Here is a 21,013-nt window from a genome sequence, read left to right as displayed (position 1 = left end):
AGGAAGTTACATGATGAAAACAGTGCCTTAATAAGATTAATTCGGAGGTGCCTATTGAATGGACTCTGTGACTGCCTCTCTTTACTTTCACAGAAAAACAAAGGCAAGGAAAAAGCGACAATTCAGAAAAAGTACTCCCCTTTCCCTTCCTTAAAAAAAAAAATCTTATAAAAAGGAAATAATAAGGCCCAAATAGTAAGCAAAAACCAAATTTTCTGAAATATTAGCTAATGGTCAAACTCTTTGTAGGACTGCATATCCTGAAAGCAAGAAGATTCCTCTTTGAAAATTAGCACAAATGCATGACTTCTCTTGGAAGAAAAGCAAAGCTATAAAGAGTAAGTGATGGGAAGAGTAATAGGTGAACTTCAAGTTCACAAACTTCCGCTCCCTGAACAATTCTGCCACTGAGCGCTTAGACTGGGGCTTAGAGAATTGGTTTTGGTGGTGTCACAGCACACACCACACCATGATATCCACAGTAGGGCAGGGGATGCAGGCCCCTCCTCCTCTACCAGAGCAGCTGTTTTTCTCAATTTTGCACTAGGTTTCCCCTTAATAGGATTTCTCCTTTTTAAAATATTCAAAACCCCTAGCTCATCCTCCACCATCCCATGGAAACTTCCTAAAAGAGCTACAATCAGATCCTCATAAAAATGTGCTACTATTGAGGGCATCAAAAACTTCCCATTCAGCACTAGCTCTCTCCTATTTTTATTTGGCTGACTTTTCCTCGTCATCTTGAATCCATCTAAGAACAGGCAGGAATATAAGTAAATACTGTACGTAAATACAAGAAATGTTTCTGCCTCCCAGGAAATTCTAGTTTTTGTTTAAAAATCACTAAAGGGGAAGACTATAACTTAATTATTATCTTTTTTCAGCAATGTCCATTCCATAATATGCTAGCTGGGCATATTCAGGATTTAAGAACTATATTTGCTTTTATTTAAAATGAACTAGTATCCTTTTGCTTTGTTTTTTATATTGTTTTGTTTTGGCATTCAGTATTAAGAGGGGACTTTTAAATATATCCAAATTAAACTGCTAGAACAAGATTTAAAAATAGTTCATAGCCACATTTCCAAACTACACAGGAATTTTTTCATATAAATCCATCATAAATTAGGTGTATGAAAGTCTTTACCCTAAAGAAATCTTTTGCTTTCTGTGAATATGTCCAGGAGACCTCTGTACCGTCTACTCTAAAGTTTGCTATCTCTTCACTCTTCCTTCTCCTCCCCTCTATAGCCCTAAATTTAACTTATTTGATATAATTATGGAATCAAAGTTTATAATCTCCGCTTTACCATTTCAGTAAGATGATTTTTATTTCCAACTTAAAAATGTTGTTAGTTGAATTAATTTGTGTTGTGCGACCCTGAATTGATTTACTCAGTGAGTCAGTGTCATGATAAGATGCTGCTTGCTCACCACAGAATAACAGTTTTTATTAAGGTTTTTAGATTAAGAGTCATTCCATGGACAGTACTAAAATTAACCTTATGGATTCACTAATCTAAATTGCTGGGGGGGAAAAGCATCAGAATTCTGGAATTTATGTCTCATGCACACTCTTGTTTTAAAAATTCAAATTTCTAAAACTTTTTTCTATTCAATGGATAGGGTATCTAATTTGATAGCATCTTATAAAAATATGGATTTATTGAGTGCATATGTTGTAGCTTAGCTTTAACACTTGTATGGTTTTACCATTAATTCACAGAATCCTCAATATTATAAATTATAACGAATAGTACCCTACAAATGTATGAACTCAAAGTAGGTAAACAGAGAGAACAACAAAGCGGAGAGAATTAACCCAAACAAATCAGGTGGCTGAGAGTATGCAGGGATCAAAAATCTGAACTCCTGGTTCCTGGAATACAGCCGTCAACCTCTGTGCCTACATCATTTGTGATTTCGTTTTTGTTTTTTTCTAATACCAACTTAAATACAAATAGAGCAATGCATTTCTGTTTTAATTCAGAGTATGTTTAAATAGTTTTCTTGTGTTGTTTTGAGGTTTGTAAGATAACGTTCTGCATTGAAAAAATTAAAAATAGGATCCTAAACATGAAGAGAAAACAAGGTACAATATAGTTCAGGGGCATCTGCTGCTATATAATAAAGACAAGCTAGAAACCCTCATCATCCAATTCATCACTTGGCTCTATTTCACTGGCAAGAGAACAGCTATCTTAAGGCACCTGTACTTTTTACCCAGCACTATGTCTAAAGTGTGTGATTCTCCGTATTACAGAGCTTAATATGTGACATGCCCCAGGACAGTACATCACCATGGCATTTAACCAGTCTTTAGAAGGGCCTTACACAGAATAATTTCCCCTCTAACTGTGATTCTAAGTTGACAGCCCTTAACAAGGAAGCATGGAAGAAGGATGACTAAGGGACAAACGTTCTTACAATGAAGTAAGCGTGTAAGGTACTGACCCGTCGTAAGCAGCAATCATAAAGTTAAGGAGGAGGCTGATGGACTGTTCCACACTGATCTGGTGAGTAGAAGGAAGGCGCTTGTTCAGCTGGTAGTAAATGGATGAGATGACAGTTTCGAGGCGGGACACGCTGATCTCAGTGCTATGGTCCAGTGTATTAAGGCCGTTGTCTCTGAAGGCTTCAATCATGTTCCAGATATCAACAAGATGGACTAAAACACAAAGAAAATAAACTGTTGACAATTTAAAAGTTTTAATTCATCAGAAAGCTGTAAGAACTTTACATTAATTTACATTTGATAGTGAAGAGTGAAGGGAGGCAGAATGAATATTCCACCCCAAAATAAGTCAGTTTGGCATAAGGGTTCTTTTGAGCTAAAGACAACTGGAAAACAGCAGGTGCCAACAAAGCTCTCTGACCTCCCCTATGCTTCCTGAAAGCAGAAAATAAAACTCTCATGTGAGAGATGCCTTCCCCGGCCCAGGAGGAAAGTAACATTCTTATCATCAGAGACAGTGAAATGAGGCCGAGATTAATCTGTAAAGACTTGTAAAAATAACTCTTATCTTCTCTGGTCTCCCTACATATATATTTTTAATTACTCTTCCACAATTGCTACTCTTTGTTCAACCTAGTATAGAAGCACTGAGACCTTCATTTGGGTGATTTTCCTATGGGGGCTCCCATGTACATGTAAAAATTTGTATGCTTTTCTCCTGGTAATCTATGTCAATTTAATTCTCAGGGCCAACCAGAGACCCTAAGAGGGCACAGGTACAGTTTTGCCTCCCCTAAAATAGACTGAAAAATATATAATGCAAAATTTAACAGAATGTCAGAGAGACAAATTCACAAGCTTTGGGGAAGATATTAACACAACTCTCTTAGTAAATGACAGAGCAAACATAAAAAATTAGTATGGACACAGACAATTAAACCTTATGACTGAAAAAAATAGGCATAATGGACACTATATGAAATGCTATCAAAAGATACGGTGGATGTTGAAATAAAAAAAATTTATTCCAGTAAAAGACACATTACCATTACTCCCCCTCAAAATACTCGCCCTCGCTTCGAACACATGTATCCCTTCATTCTTGCCACTTTCTGAAGCAGTTCTGGAAGTCCTCTTTCATGAGTGTCTTTACTTCACCTTCCATCATGACAACACTGCATGTCACACATCGCTTCTGGTACAGCAATTTCTCTCAAATACAAATATTACGGTATGTCCTCATCCACCTTATTCACTGGATCTGGCACCGGATCTGGTGACTTCTGGCTCTTCCCCAAAGTCAAAATAACCATGAAAGGTAAACATTTTTAATCGATTCAGGACATGAAGGCAGCCACTGACAGTGCAACTAAAGACACTCACGAAAGAGGACTTCCAGAACGGCTTCAGAAAGTGGCAAGAACGATGGGATAAGTGTGCTTGAAGCAAGGGAGAGTATTTTGAGGGGGATTAATGGCAATGTGTCTTTTACTGCAATAATTTTTTTTATTTAAACATTCACCATATTTTTTTACCACACCTCAACTTATGACAGAGAAAAGTATAATAACTCTGTCATAAGTTAATCAACCTTCATAGAAATTAAGACAGGAAAGATTTTATATACTTGTGTGTGTGTGTATTTTATTTACTTATTTTATAAGTAGCAATTATGGTAGCAATTCATTTTATATTAAGTTTAATCAAGAAAGTTAATTCTTATTATACTTCATCAAAATATTAATGCTTTTTTTTCTTTTCCTCCAAAGGCTGAAAAATTGCATTAATTCTGTATAAAACTTTTCGTTAAAAAAAGTGACAAGAAAAACAATCAATTCTCTCATTTAAGGAACATTAATACGAGTTTCAAAACTACTTATATTATTGAGTTTGTTCAATATTTTGAGGGATACACAGAATAAAACACCAAGTTCTTTCCGTCACAAAACTTATATTCTGACAGTTAAGACAAAATAATTCAAATAATAGTACAATATGACTAAAGGATATTAAAATCCTTTGTTTTTTATTATCAAGAGCTCTATCCAGTTATCACAGAAATGACTTACGGTTGCATCGTTTTTGTACAAATCGTAATTTGCAAGCTGTTCTGTAAGTTGATAGTCGTATGACATCAAAATTCTGAGCACCTGAGAAAAGGGTAAATAAAAAATGTACAAGTGGATTTACTGTTTAATTTCTAAATGCTTGGAAGTGACTCTCTTCCATTGTGTGCCCACAGTCTCTATATAACACGTCAACCAGGCCTTGTGATAAGACACAAAGGCAGGAGGAAGGTTAGGGACTTTTCTGCGTGCCCACTCCATGCCAGGCACCATGCCAGCAGTTTTGCTACTAGCCTAAGAAAACTCTGAGGGCAGGAACACGCATGACTGCAGTGAATTACTGTACGTAGCAGGAAGGGGGGATGAAACGGTACAGTAGGGAAGACCCTCGCCTGGAGTCAGAGAGCTAAATTCCAGCCCCAGCCTGACCACCAACCACAGAACACAACCGTGGCCACGTGACAAACCTCTTCTCCGCCTCAGTGTCCTGATCTGGAAAAGGAGGGAAACAGACCAGCTATTGTCTAATGTCCCCTTCCAGGTCTGTGGCAGCCTGTATTTTTCAAAAAATGGCCGCTATAGAATTTCCAGACCAGTATTTACGTGCTTCTAATACACTGTCCCTCCCCATCAAGAGCTAAAGATTATTTCCCTCTACTTGCATCTGAGCAGGACACTGTGACTGCCTTAATGAAGGGAATGTGGCAGAAGTGACGATACTGCACGACTTCTGAAGATTGGTGATGACAGGTGGTACAGCTTGCCCCTGCTCTCACTCTCTTGGAATGCTTACCCACGGAACCCAAACTGGTTTCCACTCTGTAGACATACCTCAGGGGCCAACCCAGGCTAGACTCCTGCCTCCCCTCTCCAGCTTCAACTGAGCAGTACCAATTTTATAATCATCATATATTGAGGGTCCTTGTAAGATCTAATTTGAAAAAGAGTACATACTTTTAATGCTTTTAAAAAAGTAAATGCTTTTAAAAGGTTTCACAATCACTGGTCCAGACCAACACCCTTATTTCATGGCAGAGGAATTTGAGGTCCAGCAAGTATGAGTGCAGCAGTCAAGGCCACAGTCAAGGTCACATAAACAAGTAGTTACAAAGCAAAACAATCCTTCAAATACTGGGAATCACCCCACTCCTCTCAGCCATCTCTTTTTCTTTGTTCAAGTTTTATACAATAATGCAATTCTGAACAGAAGTTTTAACACTGTAAAGTAATACACCAAATTTGTGCTTTCAATTTCTCCTATGGCTCTAAGTGTTGTCCTAACATTAGTCACCTCTACATCACTGTGAGGTAATTTATATGATGTAGTAATTATTTATCAGCACCTACAAGCTCATAGCAACAAAGGAGTTACAGCAAGATGTCTAAATTGACTGGCACACCTTGATCTTACAGATATTTTAGGTAACATTCCTGCCTCATTATTTATGACTTTGCTTTAAAAAGCAATTCAAGTAAATTCAATTAAAATATATACTCTAACTTGCGGTTCTCCAACTTCATGATCTTTTAACGCCCATTCTTCCCTTTCTAAAGCTTATAACATAAAACTTCTGATTAAAGCTATGACGTGATCAGGAAAAAAAGCCGTCCCCACACATGCAAACAAGGGCTCCAGAAGCGCTCAAGACTCACGCATTTCTACAAACAGCTGCCTCTTCTCTGCCATGGTCTTCCGCTTGTTCCCACTTTCCTCAATCATCCTAGAGACAAAGGAAAATACAAGAAACCATTATAACTGGACAATTTAACCAAGTGCTTCTCATTCTATTGTGAAGAGAGAAACCAAGTTGCATATGCACATACTGAGAGAGCATCCATAAAAAGAAAATAGAAGAAAAAGATAAACTACTATCCCTTTATTTGGCAGCTTTTAAAATATTAAAAGTCAGTACTTAAATGAGCATATACTCTTGCTTCCTGTGCTGAAAATATGGGGCTATGTCTTATTTCTAACTGTCATTAGTTCCTCTGCAGAGTCCTAGATTAGTTGAGACACAGTTTCCCATATCCCTACTGTTTTACATAGATAATCATGTTACTAAATATAATTTAGAAAAGAACTATAAGGCTGCCATAAATAAGAACAGTTAGCTTATACATAAAAGACATAAGTAAAATACTCTATTTTTATTTTAAACAATATTAAACAAAACAAGGTATCCATCCCCACACTCAAAGAACTCCTAAACGTAACTTTTTATCACACGGTAATAGTAGTTTTACATTGACAGACTTAGATTATTCCAGTCACTTTGTTAAAACTCTTTCCACGCATTACTTCATTAAATACTCCCAACAATGCTAGGTGCTGGTATTATTATTATCCCCATTTTATAGGTTAGGAAACAGATGCCTAGAAAAGGGCACACAACTCAGAAGTGGGAGAGTGAATCTCAACCCTTTCATTAAACTTCTTACATAATTGTTGCTTTTAGATGCATATTTTCAAATACCTAGAACACAAATAGCCCATTGCACGGACCCTACTGATGCAAAATTTATGACAATCTCAGCTGAACTTTGCCGTATTATATGAAGAAAAAAATATCTAGACAAATAGCATGAGCCAAATAACTTCGCCAAGCAGATTAAACTGTCGTAAATCATTCTCAAATACATTAGAATCACAAATTCAATGATGACTACACAAACTACATATCCATTAAAGGAAGACAACTGGCGAAAGTTTAGTTATAAATATGTCCTAAAGAAAATTTAAAATGTAAATATAGTCCTTAATATTCTGCAATTAATACTTTGATATTAAGACTGGTCCTTTCCTAGACCATTGAAATGTTAAGCTTCAACACACATGATGGTTACTTAACAATTTGCCCCCAAGAGGAAAGAATTTTAAACAGAAAGAAAGTAAGCCAAAGAAAAAGCAACCGAAACAGCAAAAAAAACTAATGAAATTTAGATCCTAAAGAAAAAGCAGGAGTACCATTGCCTATAATCACAGAGAAAAAAAGATATTCAGAAAGTTGTTCCCTCCTTACTAATCTCGGTCCCTCACAGATTTTAAATGCTCAACACAGATTAAGACAGAGAATACCATAATGTCCTTTATAATATATCTCATTTATTGCATCCTTTTTCTACTTTTGCTATTTCTTTACACCTCTTTTTCTCAAAGGAGGGTCTAAGAATTCCAGCAGATTCCTAAATTCTTCATGACAATTTTTTAAATTTTGTCTTTACTTCCAGATTAATTTTGAAAAAACAAAAGTAATTTACTATAAACATACTCTGGATCGTCTGGATGACTACAAGTGCGACCAAATACAAGTACTGCCACGCCATTTCAGGGCACATATCTGACCGTGTGATTAGTGTGGCACTGAGAACAAGAGACAACCTTTTTTTTTTTTTTTTTTTGCAGGGTGAGTAAATTAGAGAAACTATACTACCCTACGCCAGATCCTATCTGCCACCTGTTTTTGCAAATAAAGTTTTACTGGAACACAGCCACACGTATTCGTCAATGTACGCCGATGGATGCTTTCATGCAGCAGTGGCAGAGCTGAGTAGCTGTGACAGAGAGCATCTGGCCTGCAAAGTCTAAAACGGTTACTGTCTGGTCCTAAAGTTCGCCAACCTGACTGAAAGCAATAGTCATTAATATTGTATTACTACGCATGTCTGGCTGCAATTAGATGAGCACGTCCCCACTGTCAAGATGACAGTGATCACCCCACATGGGCTTGAGTTCCACCAGTTCCAGTTCTGGAAGTCTATACTTGGGCAAGAGCTTTCATCACACTCAGATTCAGTCCTCATTGCTGAAAAGGCATAAAAATTATAGATACTTCACTAACCATTCACTTGACAAATATTTATTGAGCAGCTCTTATTGGCCGGCACATGTAGAAGTACTAGGAAAGATTGCAGTGAATAAAAGAGACAAAGTTCTCACCTTAATGTAGCTTATATTCTTGTGAGAGGATTAAATGCAGTAATTCATTTAGGCAGTGCCTGGCCTCAGGTAAGAGAACAAACAGAAGCTGCTATTCTTATGATTACAATTATTATTATTATTATTACTAATACTATAGCACAGTTTATAAATCTACTGGAGACTCTCATTTGTAATTAAGGATACCATGATAGACATTATTTAATGTTATGTACTTTCTTTTAAGAAAGTCCTTGGGCTTTTTGAAACTAATGACGTACAAAGTAAACACTTTAGAAATGTAACGATCTAAACTGACACAAAATGATGGTATCTTCAAGTCACACAAACTTGCATCAAACAGCACATAAAAACATATAGCAGAGCAATCTGAGATACCAGTGATAAGCCGATAATGCACAAATCGACTTTTTAAGACACCTGTTTTATAAATTGGGTCTTAATTTTGTGTTACTGTTACTTAGACTACCCAAGATTTAAAAAACTTACAGTGGAGTTGTAGTTGACTTACATTCAACTAATACCAATTCAACTACATGAAAGAGAGAAAGAGAATGATTTAACTAACGAGCAAAATTCCACACCAGGATCACGTCCCAGGAGAGTGTCAGAAAGAAGGTGCACCTGCAGTGCCCTGCTGTGGTCTCAGTCCCCTCTGGCCTCTGACAGTAAGCACCCCTTTTCCTTCTTTCCCTCTCTCTTTTTTGTTTTTCAGTTTACCTTCTCTTTTTTTCAAAAACAGTTCAACTAAAGAAAAAGTAACCAGTTCCAACATGAAGAAAAAAACCAGCTGTGCTAGATTTAGAACTACTGTGTATGTTGGTCTCCACCATGGTGCCGCTCCTGAGGAAATGTCAAAAGGAAGTTTCATCTTTGTCAGATGTGCCCTGTCAGTGATTTCAGAAACTGACTCCCAAGTAAGAATTGACTACAGTATAAGAAAAATAATTAAGATATGCTCAACTACCAGGATTAGATGCTAAAGCTTCAGAGACAATGTTTCTAAAGTTACGATTGCTCTGGGAGAACCCTTTTCCTTAAAAGTTTGCAAAATTGTCCATAGTACAGAAAAATCCTCAAAATTCAGAGCTATAGCATAAGGCTAACCATAACCAGTTCTTTTACAAGTAATCATGAAACATAAGCAACATGCCAACCTGCATATGACGTCAACAAAGTTAAATTGTGTTCATGCTGCCGTAACAATTATTTAACCATCAAACATGTACATGAATAAAGATTAGAAGTAAATTTGAAAGTGAAAATACATATATAAGGTATGGGGTTTTATTCCCTCAAGTTTTCATTTGTCGCTGTGCTGTTTGGCAATTTTTAGAAAGTTGAGTAAGTTTGATGCTTATACTTAAAAGAATTTTAAAGTGTCCAAATATGTTTCCTTAGAACCAACGGGGAAGCAGACACGCTCATAGACTGGCAGTGAATGTGTATGTACTGAAACAGTATTTGGGAGGGCAATTTGGCAATAGCTACCAAAATTTTAAATGCATACCACCTTTGGCCCAGTAAATAGGTGTATTTATTTGTTTAAAAAGGAAAAGAGAAGAGAGGGGAGGAGAGAGGAAGAGAAGGGGGGAGGAAGGCAGAGGAGGAGGCAAGAGGGAAAAATCCAGTATGAAACTGCTTAAATAACTAATGGCACAGCCATACAATGGAACAGTGTAGCTGACAGGTATTGAAAAGAACGACGCAGTCTGTGTAACTTATGAAAAGATGCTCAAAACATGTAAGCGCAAAGGCAAGTAAGGAAACAGCACCACAATGTAGTCAGTGCTGGCTGTGCCCGGCCCGACACCCGTACCGGGCTGCTCATTACTCCCGGCGGCACTCTCCTCTGGCGAGTGGTCTTCAGTTGACTGAACCCTCCTTAATGCAGAACCGCCTGGGAAGCAACTCACCCGCCCTAGGGGGCCACGGGCCACTGCCTCAGACGACTGAGGGGTACAGGCAGAAAGCCCAGCCGGAGTTCTGGGTCCTGGGAGGATGTAGTGAGCACAGCACCAGCCTTCCTCTCCCACTAAAGACAACTATTATCCTGCACAGAATGTGTGCTGGAGCTACCTAAGGTCTGTGAAAAGTAAATATCAGCAGGTGGATCGGGGAAGAATACAGAATTCAAAGTACCACTGAACAGGTGGCGAGTTCACCGTTTTTTCCCTCTTCTATCAGCTGGCTTGAACTCAACACAGTGCGAAACCCCGAACCTGGCACTGTGGTACACGCACACAGAAATCCTCAGAACCCTCTAGTTCTAGCTCAAAGTAAACAAGAACTAATGCCCAGACAGAGTGGAAGAAATTCCCCAGGTCTTTTTCTCTCTCTACCTTCTTCATTTTCTCCCACCCCAACCAGCAGGCAACCAGTGATGGAGGAGGCGGCAGTAGCAGCAAAAGCAGCTGCCCTGGGAAGTGAAAGGAGTCAGAAATGGGGAGAAAAGGACCCCTCCAGTCTGTTCAGTTAGCTGCGGCTCCAAGAAGGACCCCATTCATATTTTCTCCCCCCTCTATCTTTCTGCCATGGTGGTACAACTGCAGAAGTGGACAGTTTCTCGCCAGAGGACAGAAAAGGCGTGTCCAGAGTAGCCAGAAAGTATCAGGGCACTAGCTGAGCTGAAGCTCAGGAAAGCAACCCCATGTAGCCGTTCATGAAATACTGGGATATTCTCCAACTCACACATTCAGGAATCTGATCTTAATTAGCATACCAACGACTTTGAAAACTAAGCTTACAGAAAGACCTCTACCTGGTTCCAGACTAACCAGTGGGTGGCTACATGTGGCATAGATCTGAACACCACTGAAAAAACTTGAAAACTGAACTGACATTAGAACAAAAGCCAACAGAAACTCGTGGACTAAACCTAACCAGGTCAAGCGCTGAAATAAAAATTAACAACATTCTCCGTAAGATTTAAATAAGGACCAAAGTATTATAACATAATGCTCAAAATGTCCAGGAAACAATACAAACTTATTTGGCAAACAAAGAACCATGAAAATCTTAATTCACAAGGGAAAACACAATCCACAGATGCCAATGACAAGATGACACAGGTGTGAAGTTAATGTGACAGAAACTTTAAAGCAGCCATTATAAAAATGCTCAAATGAGCAATCACACACTCTCGAAACAAAAGTTAAAGTATAAAATGTCAGCAAAGAAACAAAAGATAGAAAGAAGAACCAAATAAGAATGTTATAATGAAATACACAGTAACCTAGGGAATAAAATTCACTGGATGGACTCAACAGCAGAATGGAAATAACAGAGGAAAGAATCAGTTAACTTTAAGAAAGATCAAACAGAAATTACCCAATCTGAACAACAGAAAAAGATTAAAAGAAGAAAAAGGAATAAAGCCTCAGAGACTAGGTAGGCAAAAATGAAAGATTTAATATTCATTACTCCATCAAAATCCCAGAAGGAGAAATGAAACAGTGTGGTGATACGGTGTGAAAACAATACATGAAGATGTAACGGCTGAAAACTTACCAAGTTTGGTGAAATACAGATTCAAGAAAGTAAGCAAACCATAAACAAGTTAAAGCCAAAGAAATCCATCAAAATGAAAACATCATAATCAAATTGCTGAGAACTAAAGACAAACTCTTAAAAGAAACAACACACACACACACAAAACACATAAAAGGGATCAGCAAATTTTTTCTTAAAGGACCAAATAGTAAACATTTTTGGTTTGCAGGCTATCTGGTCTCTATCACAGCTACTCAAGGCTGCCATTTTAGCATAAAAGCAGCCAAACATAATATGTAGACAAATGGGTGTGGCATTGTTAAAATTTAATTAGAAAACAGGTAGCCAGCCCACACACCATAGTTTGCCAGCTCCTGCTAAGGGGAAATAATGATACGAATTACTGTGGATTTCTCATCAAAGCTATCGAGGCCAGAAGGCAGTAGAGTAACACTTTGAAGTGCTGAAAGAAAAGACTCTCCCCCAAGAACTCTGTATCAAGAGACCATATCCTTCAGAAATTAAAGAGAACTAATAGAATTTGTGGCCAGCATACATGTTCTAAAAGAATTGCTGGGAGTAGCCGGATGGCTCAGTTGGTTAGAGCACGAGCTCTGAACAACAGGGTTGCAGGTTCGATTCCCGCATAGGCCAGTGAGCTGCACCCACCACAAGTAGATTTAAGACAATGACTTGGAGCTGATGGGCTCTGGAGAAACACACTGTTTCCCAATATTCCCCAATTAAAAAAAAAAAATGTTTTTAAATTAAAAAAAAAAAAAAAAAAAAAAGGAACTGCTAAAGTAAATTCTTCAGAAAGAAGGGAAATAGTTCCAGAAGGAAACCTGAAACATTACAAATGAAGGAATAGCCATAGAAAAGATGTTGGGAGAAATAACACCAATGCTACACCATCTCTTCCAGAAAATACAAAAGAACACCGTTCAATTCATTTCAAAAGGCTAGTAATAACCCGATACCAAACTACTCGTAGACAAAGACAGTACAAAAACAAACAATATCCCTCATGAACAGACACAACAATCCTTAGTAACAAACAAAATCCTCAACAAAATACTATAAACTGAATCCAGCAATATATAAAAACACCAAAAGAAACTGGGGTTTATCCCTGGAATGCAAGGCAAGTTAACATATGAAAATTAATCAATATAATCCAACATATTAACAATCTAAAACAAAAACACATGATCATATCAGATTCAGAAAGAGCATCTGACAAAATACAATGTCTGTTCATAATGATAAACTCTCAGCAAACTAGAAATAAAAACTTTCTCCACCTAATAAAGGGCATCTACAAATAAAAACCTACAACTAATGTCATGCTTAATAGTGAAAGACTGAATGTTTTCCCCCAAAACTGTCCACTCTTACCACTTCTATTCAACATTATATGGGATGTCTTGGCCAATGAAATAAGACAGGAAATAAACGGCAAACATTGGAAAGAAAGAAATGAAACTATCCTTATTTGCATGCATGATTATCTTTGTAAAAAATCCAAAAGAATATACAAAAGAGCTCCTAGAACTAAAAAATAAGTTTAACAAGTGTCACAGGACACAAGGTCTAAACACAAAATTCAACCACAGCTCTATATACTAGCATTGCACAATTGGAAACTGAATATTTAAAAATTAGCATTTATAATACCTCTAACAAAAATAAGATCCTTAGGTATATACACTAAGAAAATCTGTATAGGATCTGTATACTGAAACTACAAAACATGGGTGAAATAAAGTTTTTAAAAGATCTAAACAAAAACATACCATCTAATCAGACAGTCTAATCAAAATCCCAGCTGATTATTTTTTGTTGTTGCTAACGTAGATGACTTAAAATTTTATATGGCTGGATAAAAGGAGCAGAATAAGACAATTTTGAAAGGGAAGAATCAAGTTGTTGGATCACACCACGACAGCTGCTGGACCTGAGGATACGCACTGGCAGGAACTGGGAGAACGAATCTGGCCACGGATCTGGAGAGGGCTGAACTTGGGAGCCAAGAGTAAGGTTAGTAAGGAAAGTCTGTTGCTGTGGGGGCACTCACCCATGACCCAGGACTGAACGTTCCACAAAGGGCACCTGCGGCCAGCCCTAAAGTGCCGCTGGGTTGGTTCATATAAGTCTGGGGTAGAGGGAACTGATGGCCTATAGAAAATGAATTGGAGATGGTGGGCCTGCACGGCAGGGTATTAAGGAAAGAGCCAGTATCCCACCCACGCCCTTTTACCAATGCTGTCTATTCTGGACTGACAGCATCTGCTTAGTTTTTTAACCTGAGGGCTTTCTCTTACCTCTGAAGTCCATTTTGTTCCCTGCATGGCAGGCCCGAACTACTGAAGTACTATAGATTTACCAGTGATGGATGGAGTTGGTATATAAACACTCCACCTACTCACCCCCTCCAGGGGTGTAACTCTAAGGACATGATTTACACTGCCTCCTCGAGCTCCCCACTCCCCAGCAGAAATAAGCTCCAGTTACCCACAGTGATAACTTGCTTGATAACAAAGGCTTTATTTGCTAACTTCCCTTCCCTATCTCACTTCCCGGGCCCCTCCTGGTATTTCCTGGGATAACCTCCAAAATGAAATAGTGTACTCAACCCTTGTCTAAGAGTCTGCTTCTGGGAGAACTCAGAGTAAAACATAAAGTCTTTTCATTTCAACCAAGCTTCTAATTCAGATGACATCAAACCCAAATTGATGGGGTATGCATAAACTAAGGTCACTATAAATGACTTCCCTAGCTGCAAAGTGACTCCCTCCCAGGGCTCTGTGGATAGTAGGACCTGCATCTTTGTAAGTATGATTTTAACAGTTTCACTCAACAAAGATCTAATCATCCTGCCACACCTGATTATCTGTCCTTGCCTTCCTGCATAACCTTAAAAATCAACACTGACATGAATGTAAGTACTCTCTCTACTTCCTTCCACTTGGACTCCTGGCACTTTGCCTTTTCTTGGCCTCAAAAGCTAGAGATAACCAACCTCCTACCATTCCCTTCAGAGAGTAACTCTGATTTCAAACCCTGCCATTTCCTTCCTCATAATCACTCTCATATCCACCCTTTTTTCCCATCTCAACTGCCAAAATCTTTGTCCACATGCATGCACAAATAAAATTCTATGACGCCACGATCTCAGGACTCTGCGCCCCTTCTTCCTGTCGCTCATCCTGTGGACACACAGAGAAATCCACTAGGTACAGTTATTCAAACATGTTCGATCTCCAGTGGCTCCTAATCACTCTGTTCAGGAGCCTTACTCCACCCAATTAAAAACAAACCAGAACACAAAGTGAAACAAGCCAGATAGAGAAAGACATACTGCATGATCCCACTCACATGTGGAATCTAATAACACACATACAAAAAAAAGTCAAACTCATCACAGCAGAGCAGAATGGTGGTTACCAGGGGCTAGGGAGTGGGAGAAACAGAGAGATGTTGGTCAAAGGATACAAACTTTTAGTTGTAAGATGGGGACTGAATGTACAGCATGGTGACTATTCTTGACAATGTTGTACTGTATACATGAAATTTGCTAAGAGAGTAGATCTTAAATACTCACACCAAAAAGGTAACTATGTGAAGTGATGGATGGGTTAATTAATTTAATTGTGGTAATCATTTAACAATGTATATGTATATCATGTTGTATACTTTACATATATACAATTTTATTTGTCAATTATACTTCAATAAAGCCGGGGGAAAACTTAACAATATATTTGAACACCTTTCCATGTCATTGAGTACTCTTCAAAAACAGAATTTTGAATGGGAGAATGGAATTTTATCACATTCATCCAACCCTTGATTAGTGGCAATTATTTATGATTATTTACTACTATGAACAATGCAACAATAAACGTCTTTGAAGCAAAATTTAAAAAAAAAAAAAAGAACCAGAGCACAGCCTCAGTCTACAAAATGTAAAGAAAACCAGAGCCCTGAGCTATGAGAATGTAAGTAAAGTATCTTCCATATAAAGGGAATGGAAACTAGAAGTTTCCAGAAGAGGCTGTTTTCATGTCCTGAGCCCAAAGTCAAACTGAATGAATAAATTTTTAGATACAACACTAAAAACACAATCTATAAAAGAGAAAAAAACAATCGATTAAGTTGGATCTTATCAAAATCAACTGCTCTGCAAAAGACACTGTTAAAAGAATGAAAAGACAAGCCTCGGAGTGAAAGATTCCAAAACACATACCTGATGAAGGACTTGTATTTAAATTATAAAAAGAATTCTTAAAACTCAACATTAAGAAAATAGCCCAATTAAAAAATGATCCAAAGATCTGAATGGATACCTCTCCAAAGAAGATACATAGATGGTATGTAAGTATATGAAAAGATGTTCAATATAATTTATCATTACAAAATTACAAATTAAAACAATGAGATATTTAGAGAACCATATAATTTCACTGATATGTGGTATATAAAACTGAACACGACAAAGGAACAAGACAAACAAATGAAGAAACAAAAACTCACAGACACAGACAATAGTTTAGTGGTTACCAGAGGGTAAGGGGGGAGGGGGCTGGTAGGTGAGGGTAAAGGGGGATCAAATATATGGTGATGGAAGAAGAACTGACTCTGGGTGGTGAACACACAGTGTGATCTACAGATGATGTATTACAGAATTGTACCCTGAAACCTATGTAACTTTATTAACAATTGTCACCCCAATAAACTTCAATTTAAAAAAAAGAGATACCACTACATGCCTATTAGAATAGATAAAATACAACCCAATTGTGTTGAAAACTTACATTCACACAAAACCTGCACACAGATGTTTGTACCACCTTTATTCACAGTTTCCACATACTGGAAGCAACCAGGATGCCCTTCAGTAGGTTAATGGATAAATAAATCGTGGTACTTTCATACATGGAATATTGATCAGCAATAATAAATCAGCTATCAAGCCATAAAAAGACACGCAGGAAGCTTAAATGCATATTCCTTAGTGAAAAAAGCCAGTCTGAAAAGGCTGCATACTGTGTAATTCCAATTTTACGATCTTCTGAGAAAAAACAAAACTAAAGAAATGGTAGAATGATCAGTGTGTGCCGGAGATTTGGGGGGAAGGGAACAGGGGTGAATAAGTGAAGCACAGGGGATTTTTTAGGGTGCTTATTTCCATATGGTACTGTAACGGTGGATCCTTGAAGCCATGCATTTGTCAAAACTGAAAGAAAAACAGAGTGAACGTTAATACATGTAAATTTTGTAAAATCCTTTAGTACATCAGAGGATCCAAATATGAAATGCAGAATATAACAAAACAATCTAACTATATCACAAATGTATGCAACAACCTCACTGAAGGGCGGGGGGGAAGATAGGGTGGGCAACCTAAGTAACTTTGGAAATGGTGTCTGTAAGATTAAGGCAAAACAAAATATATGTAAGTACTATACTCTAGTTTCCCACAGCCTGTAAGTTAACAATACTAATACTGCTATGCATGCATACTGGAACTGAACAATTAAGTAAATGGATGGCTGAGGGAGTGTGAGGTTACTACAGATAAGCAAGGGAAGAAGCTAGAATGATCCATGTGGTAATGGATTACAATTGGAGACATCAGTGTAAGATCATGTTTGGCTTAATATAAATGCATAGTAGTTACATATAGAAGTATTTAGACATATGTGTATACGCATGGGTTAGTATACACACATGTCCTTACTCTGTCAACTGAGAGGGAGTAGAAACAATGACATCCCAATAGCAATGAGCATACCTAGTGACCAAATTTTGGTTTATTAATACCATTCTCCAATAAAAGGAGCCAGGGATCCTTGGAGAAATGATTGAGGCAGGACATATATAAGATGAGCCTGGAGTATAGAAAGTAGAGACGTTCTGGGAGAAAAATATCATATGATTGGGGTATACAAGTATCAAAGGGACACAGTAGCCAACTGAAAGCTCCCAACAGCCAAAGTTGGAACAATTACAGCAACAAAATAAAGTAGTATTAAATATCAGTCAATACTGATATAAGTGAGTCACGAAATTAATAAAGGAAGAATGACAAATATCCTGTGGAGAATTCCAAATAAGCTATGTAGATACGCAGTCATGAAGAAAGTGAAGCATAACGCCCCCTCCGTAAGTATGGCTGCACACAGCAACTTCCTTACAAAGACAGTCGGATGGAAGAAAGAGAGGGGAAAACACCTTACAGTGGAGAAATCTGATAAACACTACCTCGGCCAAAGCAAGTTCAAAATCAGTAGTGATAAATCAGGTTGACAGTATGTATTCTTGACATGAAGTGATGAAAATGGCATTTTACCCCTGTGGTCTTCCTCCCCCAAAACCCATAAACCTAGCTTGATCATGAAAAAAACATCAGGCAAATCTCAATTGCGGGATAATCTACAAATACTCCTCAAAACTCTCAAATTCATCAAAAACTTGATCAGAATAGTCTGAGAAACTGACAAAGCCAAGAGACATCTAAGGAGACAACTATTAATACATATAATGTGGTATCCTGGATGGGATTCTGGAACAGAAAAAGGCCATTAGGTAAACACTAAGGAAATGTGAATAAAGTATGGATTTTAGTTAGTCATAATGTAACATCATCGGTTCATTAACTGTAACAAACGTACCATACTATTGAGAGATGTTAACAACAGAGAGAACAGGGTATGGGATGCTATTATTGTTCAGTTTTTCGGTAAACCTAAAACTGTTCTAAAAAATAAAGCTTTTCATTGTTTTTATTTTTAATTACGGAGGGGGAACTGGACTTTATTAGGGAACAGTGTGTACTTCCAGGATTTTTTCCAAGTCAAGTTGTTGTCCTTTCAATCTTAGTTGTGGAGGGCGCAGTTCATTCCAGGTCCAGTTGCCGTTGTTAGTTGCAGGGGGCAGAGCCCACCATCCCTTGCGGGAGTCGAGGAGTTGAACCGGCAACCTTGTGGTTGAGAGCCCACTGGCCCATGTGGGAATCGAAACGGCAGCCTTCAGCGTTAGGAGCACGGAGCTCCAACCACCTGAGCCACTGGGTCGGCCCCATAAAGTTTATTTTTTAAAAAGACAGTACAATTACATATTCCTTTTTCTTTATACTCTGAACTGATTTAAAAAGCAATTGTGTAAAACAATACCTGTAAAGTTGTATTATTGGGCCTGTATCATACAGAATTCCCTAAGAAGACATAACAACCCTGAATGTTTACATACCTAACCTTAGAGCCTCAAAATACACTCAGCAAAACTTGATAGAACTGAAAGGAGAAATAGACAAATCCACACTTTCACTTGGAGATTTCAACATTTCTCTATAATCACCATAAGTAGAAAAATCAAGAAGGATGTGCAAGGACTGAACACCACCAGTAGCCAACTAGATCTCATTGATATTTATGGAACACTCACTCAATAATGACAAAATACAAATCCTTTCCAAAGTGCAGATGAAACATGCATCGCCAAATTCAGAAAAGCATAATGTGACTGTAAAGGGATACCAAATCTATTAGCTATGTTTTATTTATTAGGCTGGGTTCTAGGTACATTGTATTATTCTTTATACTATTGTATGCCCAATTAAACAATAAAAATTTAAGTCATTTCCTTTGAGTATTTTCTCTGGTACATTTTTTCTTTAGTGGTTTGGGGGGGGAGGAGGCAAGTCTCCATATATTTTATTAATAAAATGGTGTATACCCAATACCATAAGCTCTGTACTTTTATCCAAACGTACAGAAACTCTCATAAATTCCATAATTTGGCATAATGTTTATTACTTGAAATCTTCAGCAATGTCTTCTATGAGTATCCCACCAATATTTGCTAACAAAGAATGCATTTTAGTTTGTTAATTTGTCTATATATTATTTCAGCCACTTTTACCAAAAGAGGAACAAAGGTGTGTGACATGCTTTTTGCTTTTCACTCCTAAAGTAAGAAATCTACACAAAACTTCTAAAAATATATAAGTAATAAAATCTTAAGGTATTAGATTAACCAGCACATGACTGTGATCATCACTGAAAAAGCTCAGTAAGTCAGCCCTCATATTCCGAATGCTTAGTTTTAAAATATCTCAACTGAAAATATTAGCCTCATACTACCATTAGCAAGTATCTTAAGGCATAATATACTCAATGGTGTTTGTGAATCCATATACCAAATAGTGTTTTTAACAATTTTAAGGTTGTTTTTACTGATTCCCCTTTAATCTGCTTAGATCATTACTGTTTTATAATTTGCATTTGACAGACGACAAGCTTATAATTATAAACAGAAGTGTCAGCTGTGCTTTTTTCTTGCTGTTCATGGGTCCTGGTATTATTACTTCAATCTTCAGTTGAATCCGAAATGTCAATCTGCCGTTTCTTTGCAGGAATCTTTTTAAACCTTTTGCCTATTTAGCAAGTTTCATTTCATTCAAATCATGTAATAGAATCAGAAAGACCAGTAAACCAGGCAGAGGTGAACTTTAATGTATCTGAACAGAATGTAAACAAATAAAAAGGAGGCTCCTGTTATCGGCCCCCGCAGGTTGAGGTGTCCCCACTATGCTCTCAGGTCACCTTGCTTACCATATCTGATGTGAATCAGCAGACATCAAATGGAGTAAAGTGTCAACCTATGGAGTAAATATTAGTAAAAGTTAATTGCCCTTATTTTCTTGTTATACCCTGCCTCAAGGGTCATTTTGGATGCCTACGGTACCACTTTATAACCATCGCTCTTAAAAACAAAACAAAAAGAAAACTAGAATGAGAAGATGGGATTATGCTAGCCTGGAGGAGCAAATGAGAAACATGGATAGTAGAGTTAGATGAGGAAATTTAAAGCCTAACTGGTTAGTTAACTTGGCCTAAAGTTACAAAGCTAGTAATTTGTGGAGTTAGGGAACCCATTTGACTCCAAAGCCCACTCTCTGTCGGCTGTGCCACATCGCCCCCTTCAGGGCAAACACCAGGACTCCAGGAGTGAGCAAAGAATACAGGTACCCAAATTGTGGTGCTAGATCAGAACTTA

At 37.7% G+C, this 21,013-nt stretch overlaps 1 protein-coding gene across 18 annotated transcripts in view; it reads right to left on the bottom strand.

The window, feature by feature from the left end:
* DTNB (dystrobrevin beta) overlaps positions 1 to 21,013 on the bottom strand; it is a 189,154-nt gene that overhangs the window by 155,769 nt on the left and 12,372 nt on the right. For all 18 annotated transcript variants that reach the window (XM_074331774.2, XM_074331777.2, XM_074331779.2 and 15 more), the window contains exons 2-4: positions 6,175 to 6,242; positions 4,525 to 4,605; positions 2,455 to 2,668 (exon numbers count right to left, since the gene is read on the bottom strand). In XM_074331774.2, the coding sequence (XP_074187875.1) occupies positions 2,455 to 2,668; positions 4,525 to 4,605; positions 6,175 to 6,241 (362 nt within the window). In that variant the 5' untranslated portion in view covers position 6,242. The remainder of the gene's footprint in view (positions 1 to 2,454; positions 2,669 to 4,524; positions 4,606 to 6,174; positions 6,243 to 21,013) is intronic.

This window comes from Rhinolophus sinicus, chromosome 2 (assembly GCF_057876585.1).
Source record: "Rhinolophus sinicus isolate RSI-liver-muscle chromosome 2, RSI-T2T, whole genome shotgun sequence".
NCBI lineage: Eukaryota > Metazoa > Chordata > Mammalia > Chiroptera > Rhinolophidae > Rhinolophus > Rhinolophus sinicus.
Note: the sequence above shows the minus strand (reverse complement) of the source record. Positions and strands in the feature narration are given on the sequence as shown.